At 36.3% G+C, this 15,851-nt stretch overlaps 1 protein-coding gene across 1 annotated transcript in view; it reads right to left on the bottom strand.

Moving 5' to 3' along the window:
- The window catches only part of DAPK1 (death associated protein kinase 1), a gene marked incomplete at both ends in the record, with an annotated part of 90,870 nt that overhangs the window by 13,469 nt on the left and 61,550 nt on the right, over positions 1-15,851 (bottom strand). The window contains 8 exons of the mRNA XM_079548349.1: positions 2,323-2,400; positions 5,394-5,492; positions 7,615-7,812; positions 8,856-9,053; positions 10,724-10,822; positions 12,367-12,465; positions 13,183-13,281; positions 14,450-14,569. Coding sequence (XP_079404475.1) covers positions 2,323-2,400; positions 5,394-5,492; positions 7,615-7,812; positions 8,856-9,053; positions 10,724-10,822; positions 12,367-12,465; positions 13,183-13,281; positions 14,450-14,569 — 990 coding nt within the window. The remainder of the gene's footprint in view (positions 1-2,322; positions 2,401-5,393; positions 5,493-7,614; positions 7,813-8,855; positions 9,054-10,723; positions 10,823-12,366; positions 12,466-13,182; positions 13,282-14,449; positions 14,570-15,851) is intronic.

A 15,851-nucleotide genomic window follows, 5' to 3' on the forward strand; every position in this document is an offset into this window, starting at 1 on the left:
CTCCCCTTTTCCTTACCCATCATTCTCAGTAGCGTAAGCATTACCTTTAAGCTTATATAATATATATGCAGGTCTGAAGAATTTTGCAATAACCACCATCTGAGCAATCTGAAAACTTGGCACGCTTCTCCATTCCTCTTTCTGTTATCTTTTTCTATAGTTGTTGTGCTTAGGAGAATTCTCTCCACCAAAAGCCTGTTTATTTTCACTTCACTTTTTTGCGAGCAAAATATTGCCTTACCCAGACCAATCTTACATCTCAATTCCCACAAAGTTCTTCTCTCCCATTAAAGACCTCTTCCAATCTTCGAAATTTCTATCCTTCTACTGCAAGCTTAAATCCTCTATACTTGTTTCCCTTTTTACTCCCAAGCCTCAATAAATCTGCTTCCCTACTTAACTGTCCTTTCATTGTTTGCCCTCTGAATGCATTCATTAGCACTTCCCCAGCTGCAGTCTCCTGCTCATATTTAGGCCTTCTTCAAACCTGATCACAGCTTCTGGAGAAGAGCTTTCCACTTCAAGCTTACCTTTCACGACTCTGTTTTGCAACAAGAATAACAGCCTAGGACAAACAAAACACATCTTGCTTTCTTCCTCCAGCAAAAAGCAATCAGACATAGATGCTCTACTCATGGGAGCTGAACTTTAAAATCAACCATCAAGACAAAGCAGTGGAAGACAGGAAAACCATTAAATGCCTCTCAGTAAAGAAATACCTGTTTTAAAATAACTGAAGGAGCAAAGGAATTTGATTTATGCTCCCTTCCTTCACTCACCCATTTGGAGCTGAGAGAGGCTCTGTTGTTCAGCATTTGTACTGGGAATTAAGGTGAATTAAAAGAGTACCCACTGCATCAATCCCTAAAATAAGAACATGCAGCAATTTCACTGAGAAATTGCTCAGAGATAGTAGTGTATTTAATTTATTTTCTTCCTCCCTAACAGGTATGTACAAAGTATGTTCATCACAATGCAAATTTTGCACCCCCTCATTGCTAATATTCAGTTATCTGTAAGAGCTACTAAAACAGGAAGTTCTTTATATGTGTGCTTTTAGGAACAAAATCCTCTAGAGGCATTGAAGACAGAAAAATGTCAGGTGCACTCAGCACTGCATAATATCACCCATTTTAAGTGGTTTGTTGTAGATTATTAATTTCAACTTATGAAGTTACCTATTGCAAGCTCTGATCAAATAATTACTATACATTTTCCCTACATATGTAGTCAGCCTCCAAGAACTAAGTATACTCCACTGTCAAAGAGCGTTAGATAAATCTCTTCTGAAAGAGATTTTAGTAGCTCTATCTTGTTCCTTTTGTTCTAGGTTGATTTGTACTAGTTCCATGTCTACATCAGAGATATTTTTCTACCTGCATGCAAAAACAGTCAAGAGTTTTTTTTTGTTTTGTTTGATTGCTTTCTTTTGAGAAATACTGTGCCATAGGGTAGATATATGTATATATATATATATATATATATATATATATATATACATACATATATACATATATATATATATACTATACTATGGATCTTGTTATGACAAGCGTACACAAAAGCAATCACTGCAAAGGAAGCCTCAATTTTGTACCTTTCTGTCATTTTCACTGATATATTTTACAATTCTAGCAGGTACAGATTTACTGGCAGGACATGATTCTACTTCCTCCTTGGCAATGCCTGGCACACATACATTTCCACTTCAAAATTATGTGGAAAGAAGAGCCTGATCATTTACTGTATATCTCCAAATATCATTGGCATAATTAAAACAGTACTCTTAACTGCTTTGGTTGTAGCCTGAAATCTCCAGAAAAGTGGCCTCTGTATCTTCACAGCATGATACTGCGTATTTGGAATAATCAATCTATATCAGACTTCTCAGGCTTACTCCCTTATGAGAAGCCTAGATCAGCTCTATGTTTTAAAAGGTAGAGGATTTTGAGCTACTGAAATTGCAGAATTAAATAAAGAAAACTTGCACTACTATTCCAACTGATATTATAGCTTCCAGAGAACTCCTCAAAGTCATAACTCGAATCTAAATAAAATGGTAATGAAAGCAAGTCCTCCGGTAGGATGTGCTAACTCTTGATAGTCTTTTAGTTTCTTATAAAATCCTTACAATATTTGGTAGGCATTGTTAGAGAGATAAGATGGAGTGTTGGTGTTGTCTATCTTGCAGCAAGGATATTTGTAATGAGTTTTCTAGAGTGACTTTTGTGAATGATCTTATAATTTCCTATATTCAAACTGCTTCTACCATCTTAAAAACACTCAGAAGAAGAGCTCAGTTAAAATTTACACATTCCCAACCTTTTTAAGTCTTGCAAGCAGATTGGCTACATGTTCATGCTGCTCTGCTCTGGCAAGATCTTCTGCTGTTTTCCCATCCTGTTGAAAGACAAATCATTAACTGCAGTTTCTTCCTTTTACCCACAATAAAAAGTTACGTGCAACACAGATCAATTCTGGTTAAGGCAATAACAGAATAATTACTGTCAGACATAGATGAGTCAGAGGGAAGAGAAAAAAAATAAATGAAGCAGTACGCCCACTGGAATTCCTGTTTTCTTAAGTAGTACAAAGATACACGCTGTGAAATACACCATAGTATTTCGTTTACAAATGAGCATCTGGCTGTCATTGTACAAACACACTTTGAATTCAGAGCCTTATAGTGATGCAGTACTCTCTTTCTGTATTCTTTTCTCACCAATTAGTAGATTATAGTAATTTCTATATGTATTTCTAACAGACACTATTTTCTAAACAGATTTCAAATGGTTCACAAAGAAGACATATTCACTTGCATGAATAGCAGGAGAATTTTGTTTGCTAATGGATGAAGAATGATGACAGCATATAAGTCAGTGGAGGTATAAAGAAAGCATGAACAGTAGAAAGGATGTGCTTTAAACTGCATCAGCGAATTCAAAAGGAGAAAAGCTAACTTCAGCATCCTATTCTTGACATTTAATTACTCATGTTTCATACATCAGCAGTTTAATATGAATAAGCTGAAAGAAAAAGTGCTATTTTTCCTGTTACCACCAGATTAATGGTGATTTTTTTTTTTTTTTTTTTTTTTTTTTTTTTTTTTTTTTTTTTTTTTTTACATTTTGGCAGCAGGTAACTAATTCACAAGGATTTTACTTCTGGAGAATTTTACTGGAGAAGTAAATTTTATTTTATTTTTATTTTATTATTTATCTTTTATTTTTAAATGAAAGACCTTTCACATATTAAGACAAAGTACTGGAAAATTAAGACCTCTTTCTTGGACTTTTATTTTTATGTACTAGGTTTTCATATGGGGTTTGCATAGTCTTAAGTAGTTTCTGACAATCCTGTTAACTATTGCCTGATATATGAAACAGGCATCTTTGATAACTGGGTATCTACATACAGGAGCCATTTTCAGTTTTCCATAGAAGTTACTATGTACTCCAGAATTTCAGATAATTAATACAGAAAAGGAACATCAGCAGGTAATAGTCAGAATCATGGGTCATGGTATGAAGAGACTAATTCTGAACAAACATCTCGCCCTTAAATTCCTTCCAAAATTTAAAGGTGTCTTCAATTTTACTGAAGAAACACCTGAATTTCTTAAAATCCTTTTCCTTAGAAAAAATCCTTTTCCTTAGAAAGATGTAACAAAGACAAAGAATTTTTGCATCTGCACTGATCCATATTGCATGGGTAGATAGTGATAAGACAAGAGGGAATGATTTTAAACTAAAGAGAGAAGATTTAGGTTAAATGCAGGAGGAAATCTTTCACTAAAAGGGTGGTGAGGCACTGGAACAGGCTGCATGAGAAGCTATGGATGCCTTATTCCTGAGGATGTTCAAGATTGGATGGGGCCCTAGGCAGTCTAATCCAGTGACTCACTAGTGGTTGACAGCCCTGCCTCAGGGGTTGATTTGATGACCCTTCACACCTAAGCCATTTTATTTTTCTATGATCAATGTATATTCAGTGTGTTCTTCCTGTCGGGGTTAGCATCAGCACTATTTATTTTGTCATCTCATTCACACTGATACAAGCTACGGAGATAAAAATTACAAGGAATAGATGAACAATTATACTAACATAGTTATTTTGACATAAGGAGCTCAAACAGCTCATGAATCTCCTATCCACACTTTTTTTTCCTTTATATCTCACCTCTACAGTATGCAATATTGACAACAGAAATACAGAATGAGAAAAAAAAACCAAAAAAACAAAAAAACAAACCAGCAAAGGACAAAAAACAGGAAGCAAAGAAAAAGCTGTAAAATGCCCCACGAAGTCCACTGCATGCACGTTTCATTGCTGATTAATAGAGGAGATAGCAGTCACTGACCTAGTTTTCCAGATGTCATTTTTAGATACTAAACTTCTTCAAGCCACAATTTCAATGGTTTTAATGACTACTTTTGAAAGGCTTCTATTTGTCATGTGAGATACATACTCAGAGGAAAAAAAAAAAAAACAGTGCTCAATGTATGGGAAAGCAAAAATGTAATTTCCATCAAACGGCTGAAGTAAATGAGCCGTTCTTCTCTCTCCATTTTTGTTGTCTCAGGGATACTTCACGTGAGCAAAAACTTTGAAAAACAGTAACCAAATCACAGTCACGTGATTTCAATATATAGAGAAACAGTTATTTCAGATTAAAATGCAGTGATTAGAGCAAGGAGCAGCATAAACCAATGCAAGTCTTCTAAAAATAAATTACGGTGGGTGGGCAGGTAAAGGTGTGTACAATGCCTTGGATGTATGGAGGGTGTATGAGGTATTTAGGAAGAAGGATATTTAATTTCTTTGGTAGATGTGCCAGGAATGACATTGCTGCTCAAAGCACTAAGAAAGAAAGATATTTTGAGTGCGAATTGCAAGCAATAGTACTGATTGATCTGACATAAATGATTTTTTTTTTTTTTTTTTTTTTTTTTTTACAAAGATACTTGCATGCTAGTTCAACTCTTCCATGCACCCACACATTTATGACATGAAAATGAAGCTTTTGAACTGCTCCAAAAAACCCCAAAACCCAACAGGATACATACTATACATTTGTACAGCAACTGTATATGGTATGAAATATCTTAACATAATGCTGTAATAGGCCACCATTGTTATCTGTACGCCTAACTAATTCATAAGTGAAGAAACTCCACAGATGAAGTGGTAGCTTCACTGTACCCAGTTTCAAATTCAGCTGTAAGAAGGGAACAAGTAGACAACAGAATTATTTTCAAGCTGCGGATGTTCTAGTACCTACTACTTTTTCATTTCAAAATGTAATTGTATTTAACCCCCACTGCTCTCCCTCGAGATTAACTTGTTCTAACACTGTATATAAAACATGCATGAAGCACTGTCTTAATACTTACTGAGGTCAGAGCTTCCACATTGGCACCCGTAAGACACAGGAACCGGACAACTTCAAGAATGCCATTGTTTGCAGCAAGATGTAAAGGTGTTCTTCCATACTATTGTGGAGAAAATAAAGGGTCATATTAGTCAAAGAATATCATTCCAATGGTTATGATTAATAATAAAACATATCATACAATTGTTATGCACTGATACACTGCAAAGGTACTGTGAAAATTTTAAGAAAAAGCCCTTAGTTCGTAAAGCTCTTTTTAAAGTTCAATTTATTTCAAATCAAGCATTACTGAAGATGTCTGAACATGTTTGCAGTGTCCTCCTAGCGAGGAATAAGAGATGAACATAAGGAGCATGCATGAAGGGATCTATGATTATAATGACAAAAAGAAAGTGATGAAATATTCCTCATCCTGTTTTTGCTATTTTCTCCAGATATTTCTCCTGACAACAGGTTTTCATATCAATCACTTTTGGTCTTCTACGTTCACAGCTAACATCATAAATAACTCTACTATATACTGTAAATCCTTGCATTACTTGCAAATTCTCTTATCACATCCTCTTATTACTTCATATTCTCAATACAGTTCTCCCTGTTTTAACCCTATATTCAGAATTTATTTGCTTACTTCAAAAAAGAGTACTTGAAAGCAAAGTTAAGTTTTATGCTGCAAACTGGAAAGATGCTTACTTGTCAAACTCAAATGTTCACGACGTTTTTTACTGCACACAGTCTGAGAAAGAAACTAGCAATACCCTCAAATGGTATTGGATATGCATTGGACAATGCTAGTTTTGAGGACCAAGGACAGATGACCCTTAATTAGTTGACTCACATCACCAGTTTCACTGCTGAAGAGGACAAGTAGAAATGAATGTCCTTTACTTCATAAGACCTTTATTTACTCTTTCAAATAAAGTGTATTCTTAAAAATCACTCCAATGTACTTGACTACTGGAAGACTAACAAGACATGAACTTTAATTGCACCTCCTGTGCCATGATCCCATATCTACTGCATACTTGAAGACTGTTCTTTTCTATGGTATGCTTGAAGTCAGGCTGATCCCAGCTGAGCATTTTCAGTTATGAAAAGAGGTGCTAAACCAGCCTTTTGCTGAATTAACTCACTTCCCCAAATGTGTTCTCAGCAGTAGGTCTAAATTTAATTGCCTACTCAATAATACTTAAGCTCAGAGTGCATTACTGTAAGTTTCTTGACTTTGCAGCTGATTATTTTAATTATTGAAACCAAGTGATTGCACTGGGTAACTTTCAAGCCTGAAGACCTACAACTTTAATTAGCTGGCTAATATAGAAAAGGTCAGTTTTCATAACAAATGTAAGTATTAGTAAAATGTAACTGTATGAATATGCATTTTTTCAGGAAGAGTGAATTACAATATGAGCCAAACAATTGATAAGATATCTACAAGAAAAAACTTAAGTTTCAGAGCACATAAGAATTCAACAGAGCAGAGAAAGACTGCTTGTAGGTGATCACTTGTAGGTGAAAGAATAACCAATAGGCCAATTTCCCAAAAGCACCTTCCTCAGTCATCTAACCACAATTTTTGAAAAGTTTTACTTTTAACATTTTGATTCTGAGAATTCACATACTCTACTGCTGGCAACTTTTTATATACAAAGATATTTTATTCTAAGTTAAATGTTTTATCATCGTTTATTTCAATAAATGAATTCAAGAAAGAAAAACATAAGCCAGCTAATGTAACATGCATTTTTATAACCAGCAGTAGAATCCACACTTGATTCAATTACTTGTTCAGATGACAGTGCAGATCTGTACTGAATTTAAATTTAATAAAAATGCACCAGTCTTCAATTTTGCAAGCAATTTAATGTTATTAAGATATTTCAAACCAGTGTCTGTTCACCAGAAACACACAACCTCTGTTCTCTGGTGCCTAGATATGATCTACACATCTGAAGAAGATTGCTGGCACAGACTTCAACATTAGCATTGAGTGGCAAAGTGCACTGTGGTAATTAATTCACTTGGATCTTTATGGATCTTTAATCCATGAACTAAACTGAAAAAGTTAAATCTGCAGCATGTGTCATTCAATGTTTTACATTTGGCCACTTAAGAGATAAAAATGAGGGAAAAATAATTTTCTGACTAGCAAAGTAGAGAAGGTCATCCAACGCAACAGGTGACCTCTTCAACGAAGCAGTTCAGTGCCATATCCCATTTACCTTATTAGCAACATCCAAGTTACAACCTGCTTCACAAAGTGCCATTACAATAGGGACGTTGCCATCTTTGCAGGCTACATGGAGAGGAGTGTTGCCATGTCTGTCTTGGAAGTCTACAAAACAGCCTTGATTGATGAGGGTTTTAACTACTTCTATCTGACATCTTCTTACAGCAAGGTGTAGGGCTATATGACCATCCTGAAAATACAAGAGAGTCGAGAGGTGAGGTAAAAATAAAAATTCTATTATTTTTCAGAGTCACAATAATTTTCCAGTAATCGTACTCATTTCCTTGCCTCCAGAATTAAAAAAAAATAAAAAAATTGGGGGGAGGCAAAAGGGAAGGGCAGGACTGGAAGAAGGGAGATGCTCAATATCTGTCAGACCAAATAAACAACAAGTAGAAAGCCAAATTTTTTATTAAGCCAGCAGGCTTTGCAGTGGAATGGATGAATGTAAATATACATTCTCTAGTGAAGACTTCCCCAGAAAGTGGGAGCATGACCAACTGAAAAAACAAGCTCAGTACTGTAAATCACAGTAGTATTTAACAACAAAAGTTAGGGCTGTAAAAGTCGAGCAATCTGTAACTTTAGAGACAGAACTTGCTTTCTCAGTGGAATAACTTACAGGCAACCTGGCTAGAAAAAAAATATATAAAGATCAGTTTACTTCTTCTGTGGGGAAAAAACAAAACAATACTGCACTGAACATGCTTTAGTAACAAGTTTGTAACTACCATCAATAAAGCTAGCTATGAGGACAGACATAGCAAAAGTATAATCTAAGAAATGCAAAGTTTATTTTTTTGGATCACATTGTGAGAGAGAAAACATGATTTTGGATGAAATGCACTTGTATTTTTAAATAGATTGATTTTGGTGTACTAGAAACAAATGTCAGGAATCACAGGAAAACATGAAATTCTTTTCTCTAAGTCAGTAGTCTGTTCACAGTTACAGAACCAAATGTTCCTTCCATTTTCCTCAATATTATTCATAAGGTGACAACGAATAATCAAAATAATAATAATAATAAAAAAAGTAAAAATAATCAGCTAGCAACTTAAAAGATTAGTGTAGCCAACCATATTCTCTGTAGAAACTGCTCAGAAATCCCAAATAACAAAAACAATGCTGGGATGCAGCATTCAAATAAATCAATTCAGAGGTATGGCTCTGTGACACCTCTGAACTCTGGAGGCAATTCCTGCTAAATGAAATCACTCACCCATAACTAACCTTATCTGTTGCATCAAGGTCAGCTCCATGTTCTGACAAGCATTCCACGATATCATGGTATCCCCTAGCAGATGCTGTCAAGAGTGGAGTCTCTCCTTCTCTGTTTTTAATGTTCACATCACAGCCTGCTTCACAAAGTGCTTTGGCAACAGAGTAGTAACCATGCCAAGAAGCACAATGCAATGGGGTTTCTTCTTCCTAGAGACACAGAATAAAAGCCCACAATGAAAAAAACAGAAACAAACATTACAAGAAGCAATTCACCTCCTTAACTTAGAGAGAAAGCAAGATGGCAGGAAAAAGACAGTCTGCTATATAAGCCTTGTAGAAAGGGGATAATTTCAAATGCTGATGTTCTCAAGCGGTTCCTGCTGACACACTAAGGGATTACAATGAAGCAGTAGATTTGCATCATCACCTGGATTCTGGGAGTCTATATTTCTCACTGTAAGGCTATCTGTTGACAACACTCTGAATGTGAGTAGTACTAGATTGGACATTTCTGTGCCATTAAGGCTAACTGCCTTGGTTCTCCTACTAGAAAAGTGATTCTCATTCATAAACACTTTGTACATCCGCATCTTGCATGCTAAGGGACTAAAATAGTGTTTAAGACAGATAAGTCACCAAGGAGATATAAATCTCACAAGACTTTTAGCTTGAGACATTTTTTTGTTTGTTTGAACCAAAGAAGATTTAAAACGTTATTTCCAATATCTCTGTACTTTGAAACAATTGGGTGGAACATCATCAAGAAATCAAAATGTTTCATAACAATAAGTTATTGAAACTAATGGTTGTGTATCCCACTACAAAACAAGAACTGTATCAAAGATTTTTTTCAAATTCTAAGAAATGAAATATCCTTTCTGTACTCGATTAATAACAACAGACAATTAGTGCTGATACTAGAGGACGTGGGCTGCAATCAAGTTTTTGTAAAAAAGAAAAAAAAAAAAATCTAAGGAAGGAAGTAAAAGTTGATTCTGCTTAAACAATACAAATGTAGCCCTACGGGATGCCAAATTTCGGTTCCACAAGTCAACACCCATGCACAAGAGAGTATCAATTAATTTAGGGTTGAACACGTTTTCTTTTTCAGTTAAAACTTTTCTTTCATCTTACAAAACTTGACAGTTCAGAGCTCACAGAACAATAAGCATCTTTAAAGGAGCCCTTCTGAACGCTTCTTCTGTTTTCAAAAATGGCTGATTGACACTTCTGAACTCTCTCATGCCTCATTAAAAAGCTACTGAAATCAAACCAACAAGTAATGAAGCGTTAGCTGAACTCACATACCACCAGCTGGACCTTCATGATGTGAAGCTTCTTCATCTTTAAGCTTCCACTTCTAAGCTAATTTGCACTTTCTGAGTACAGCAGTGGTTTATGCACTGTTTTTTGAGTAGCTATTTATTAAGAGGTACCAAGACCTCCGTGATTTCAATTTTTTGTCTTTTCCAAATTCACAGAATCATAGAATGATCCAGGACCTTTAAAGGCAATCTAGTCCAACTCCTCTGCAATGAACAGGGACTCCTACAGCTAGCTCAGGGTGCTCAGAGCCTGGTCCAGCCTGGCCCCGAACGTCTCCAGGGACAGGAGCCTGTTCCAGTGCCTCACCACCCTCACTGTGTAAAACTTCTTCCTTGTACCCAATCTTAATCTCCCCACTTTTAGTTTGAAACCATTTCCTCTTGTCCTGTCACAACAGATCCTCCTGAAGAGTCTGTCCCCTTCCTTCTTACAGCCCTCTTTAAGATACTAAAAGGAAATTCAAACATATTAGAGGCTGCAAGGAAAGGCTTAGAGTTTTGACCACTTACACTAAAGCTGTGTTTCTGTAGGAAAAGCAGAAAGTACTTCACCTTATCTTGGAAGTTTGGATTGGATCCAACACTGCAGAGAAACTGAACCACATCCACATGTCCATATCGAGCTGCAACATGAAGAGCTGTCTCTCCAGACTGCAATTACAGAAGAACATAACGGTGTAATTTTGTATGTTGCCCTAAATTCACACCACTGTACACCACACCATGTACAGTTTGATTGTCTATACTACTTGGGGCACACCTTTCTTCCTGTACCCTAACAGCTACAGTTAGCAGAGGTCTCCAGTTTGCAAACTGTAGTTGTATGTGACAATCACGATACCACCAGACAAAAGGTATTTCTTCAAAGGCAATCCTTCTCTGGAACTTACTTTCCTATTTCATTTGCTGAAGATTGCAGCCACAGTGGAATTTCTGAGTAATGTGAGGAGACTGATGTGTGCATAGCTGTCACTGAAACAGGTATCCTATTCCTATTCTTGCTATCCTTCCCAACTTTGCATCCATACATGTAAGGAGTTGACCTAACATTTAATTATATCCTTTGATACATGTATTTTGGTTATTACATAAAGTAATTTGCAAACTTTTTTTTTTATAGTTACATTACAAAGAAACAGTATTTCTACTAACAGTGTAATTCCTCTTCCAGTATTTCTATCAGCAATATCAGTATTCAATTCCTAGCATGCCTTTCCTTTTGCTAGTTCAACGATCAAAGCACATTTCACAACTACATATATTTCACAAGTATAACTGCTTCTGTACTGGAACTTTGGCTAACATGGAAACATTGCTATGGTATAAGCTTTTAACAGCAACTGGCTTTTCAGGCAAATGTTGCTGAAATAACTGTGAGATACAGGCTAACACCTCATCAACTTTAAGTTCTAAACCTCTTTTATACTCAATAAAGTAAAATCTATTTGTCAGACTAAAGTGATATTCAATCAAGATGAATGAAAAACAGAATCACGATTTTACACTGAGTTCCAACGCAAAATCCAGTGTTCATGTGAAAATTAATTTAGGTTTGTTCTTCTCCACCTGCCCACCATGTACTCACCACATTTATATGCATGCTTGGTTAACATCCATGAGAAGAATAATCAGTACGTTCAGCTACTTAAAAGCTGTGTTATTAAGCCCTATATGTCAGCTTGTAAAACCAAACTAAAAAATGCAGTCATTTTGTAAAGCTATAATGTGATGGAAAACAGAGCAATAACGGCAGGATAGCAGAGTCCCAGGCTGCAGCAAGTGAGGAGAAGTCATAGTGCCGCAGCCGTAAATGTAGAAACAAAAGAAAAAAAGCTGCTTACCTTCGGAAGGCCTCAGGTAGGCAGGAATCTCTTACAAGATACCCTTGCCTCTGCTGCCAACCCTTAAATGAGGTCTGGGAGGGGGTGGGTCCTGGCTCCACCCCTTCTGGTCACTCAGGTGCACTGCTTGCACCTGAGCTCCTTTGGGTTGGCTCTACCTTCCACCAGGTGCTCAACCAACAGCGGTTTCAGGCTGTGACTTAGCATTTTTGCTACACACATGAAGAATCAAAAAATTCACAGCTCAAAATCATTTCAGTCCAAAGACCTCTCTCTTTGCAAAGGTAAAGCTTTATGAAAACAAAATACCAAACAAGCTGTCTCCATGAAATATGGAAAAAATGTTGCTCTTACCTTATCCTTAACATCCAAAGGACATTTATTCTCATTCAGAAATTTCAGTGTTTCTATATGACCATGTCGAGAAGCCCAATAGATTGCGTTAGATCCAGCCTGTCCAAAATTTTTTATTATAGGTGTCAGCAATCACTTTAGAATCCTGGTTTTAGACATTTACTGAGGTAAAAATGCACATACATGTATACTGATACACTAAACAAATAAAATTCATCACAGTAAATTTGAGCTTATCACTTACATCAACATTTTTATATATATACTTTTTTTCTTCAAGTTGGCGTAACAACTGGACATATCAATACCAAAAAATCCACCACACTCTATACATGGATAATTAACAGGATAACTAGCTTTATGCATGGGATAATCCTCTTCACCCTTGCAAGTGAGATTATGGAGAAGTCATAAAATAAAAACCTCTGTTGTGCTTATTCTTCCATTTATTAGGTAGGAGCAGACAGTGCTTCAAGTTCACTTTAAACAAGACCCAGATCATTCAAAGATATTTTGAAGAAGCACTAACTGCAAAGTGTACCTGAATTTTAGTTAGTATCTTTAGATTAGTATCATTCAAATTACCACAACTAATAAAGTGATCAAAATGAGGGTATATGCATTAATAACAAATGAAGGTATAAAAAATTTGCATTTATCTTTTTGCTATGGAGACAAGTGAATACCTTACAAAACAAGCTCTACAGCACGTTCTTTTTCATCTCCAGTACAACCTGTTCTGAACTGCCTGTCCCCTGCTAGCTGTACTGAATGTGAAAATCTTATATAGAAATGGTGACAAATCAGAATTCTTACTTTATCTTGGACATCAATACGGGATCCGCGCTTTAGAAGCAACTGAAGCATCTGAATGTTTCCACAGCCAGCAGCAATGAGTAGTGGAGGTGTTCCATGCTGATAATGAAAAATACAAGCAAGAATAACCTATTTAAATTTTGAAGGATTAAGAACAGAGATTGGAATAACAGAAAGACAGTTAATGGCATCTCTGAGTGTCCAGTTTTAAACAAGTCTTTGGGGAATACTGTACAGGAAACAACTACACCTTTGTCCAACTAAATTTATTATATATCAGTTTGCTGCATTTTTTGCAATGAAGTCACACTAGCTAAATGACACAAAATATTAACAGCACACTTTTCAAACTAGGAATAATAATGTTAAATTCTCACTAGCCCAGTTTTCAAAAGATGGCCCCTTTCACAATTTCTTTATAGCTGCATTTCAAACAGCTTAGAAAAAAAGAAAAGAGTATAAAAAGAATATTAAGTTTTTGGCCACAATATCTCAAAGACTCACTAACAACATATTAGGAAGTTAAATGTTACTGCAGCATTTGAACAAAAATGCGTATTCAGGACTCCTTCACAGCAAAATGATAAATGCTTTACTTTCACAGTATTCTTCAAGAATACTTCTTGAAGTGTTTTTTAATGAACGTTATAATCATTTAAAAAAAAAAAAAACCTGAAAATCAAAGCTGAGATGATTTATCTAAGGTTTAACAGCAGAACCAGCAGTGGAACCTCAGTCTCCTAGGCTCAATTATAAAATACTCCCACTCAAGCAGCTGCAGGATACTAAAGTTCTTCAGCAGGCAACTCATTTTGTTTCTGAAAATGAATGGCCCTATATAACATTGTGTTCGTATATACACTTTCTTCTGTATGGAACTTTTGTTTCTGAGAGCACTTTGCAAAGCTGGTTTGTCAGTCTGGTTATTTGTACATGTTCAGCCACCTTTATGTGTTCTAAGAAACAGTTGCAAACTGAAGCAAAGGCTAATCTCTAATATAACAAAGCTCTTTTATATAGATATGATTAGTAGTTTTTCAATGGCTTACTTTTTCAAAAGCATATTTCAGGCTCCATTTTCAGGTAGTCTGAGAAGACTGCAGGCAGAACTTACTAAAATTTTTCCTAAAGAAAGGCAGAACAATTTCCCATCCACTTGACATTTCTTTTTCATTTCATGTGTTACATTTCTATTACAGCCATACTGACATATTCCACAAGGTTAGAACTAGTTTGCCACCCACCTCATCACAGACCCACACTCTACCTTGTTAGGTTGATTGACATCGTAATTTGTCAGAGATCCCAGAAGGTGCTGTAATCCAGGAACATTATCATCATTGATGGCATGAATAATAGCTTTCATCACAAAAGAATCTTCCTCGTCCTTGTAATTAAAGACAAAGAAGAAAAACTGTTAGCTTCAAGAAAAACAACCCCTCTCAAACTCAACAGTTGCCAAGACACTGTAAAATTTTAAAAAGTGAAATTCTGAAGTCTTCTGATGAAAGTAATCCTTTGTGAAGTTTACAGATAAAATGTTTGAATGTTGTTTGAAAGTCACACCAAAAAGCTCTGCACCTTTTTTAGTTCAATAATACTTAATCTATAAACTCATTATTCACTAAGATTCCAGACGCAGAACTAATTAAGACAGAACTAATTACACTCATCTATCCAAAGGGAAATGGTCAGCAGCCTACTACGCCTCTTGATTGCACAAACTTATAGGGCTGGATAGGATCTGCTCAAGGGTGCCGATGGAGCTGGTTGAAGTGCTAAACAAGCCACTCTGAAAAATTTACCAGCAATCTTGGCTATCCAGGGAGCTCCCAACTGACTAGGTACTAGCAAATGCAATGCCCATCTGCAGATAGTGCAGAAAGGAAGATCAGAGGAATTACAGGCCTGTCATTTTGACCTTGGTGCCAGGCAAGATCATTGAGCAGATCACCATCAAATGGCACATACAGGACAATCAGGTGATCAGACCTTGTCAGAATTGACTTATAGTTCTGCCTGACTAACTTGGTCTTCTTCTACAACAACATTACCCACTTAGTGGATGAGGGAAAGGCTATGGATACTGTTTACTTGGATTTCAGGAAGGCATTCAATTCTGTTTCCCAAAACCTCCACCTAGAGAAACTCGCTCCTCATGACTTGGGAGGATGTACTGTTCACTGGGTAAAAAACTAGTTGGATGGCTGAGTCCAAAGGGTCTTTGTGAATGGAGTTAAATCTGGTTGGTAACTGTTCACAGGTGGTATTCTCTAGGGCTAAGTATTTATGTCAGTTTTTATATCTTTATCAATAATATTGATAAGGGTATTGAGTGTGCTTTCAGCTTTACACCACGTTGGGAAGGAGTGTTATCTGCTTGAGGGTTATCCTTCTGCAGAGGGATTTGGATAGACTATATGTACAGTCTGTATTCAACTGTGTGGCATTTAACAATGCAAGATGCTGGGGTGCTGCACTTACGTCGTAACAACCACATGCAGTGGTATACATTTCAGGAAAAGTGGTTGGAAAACTTCCTAATAGAGAAGGGGGTGCTGATCAGTAAGTAGCCAGTTGAACATGCGGGTGCAGTGTCCCCAGGTGGCCAAGAATGCCAATGGTGTCCTGGCCTACATCAGAAATAGGATGACCAATGGAAAAGTGAT

This window comes from Tetrao urogallus (genome assembly GCF_951394365.1).
Source record: "Tetrao urogallus genome assembly, chromosome: Z".
Lineage (NCBI taxonomy): Eukaryota > Metazoa > Chordata > Aves > Galliformes > Phasianidae > Tetrao > Tetrao urogallus.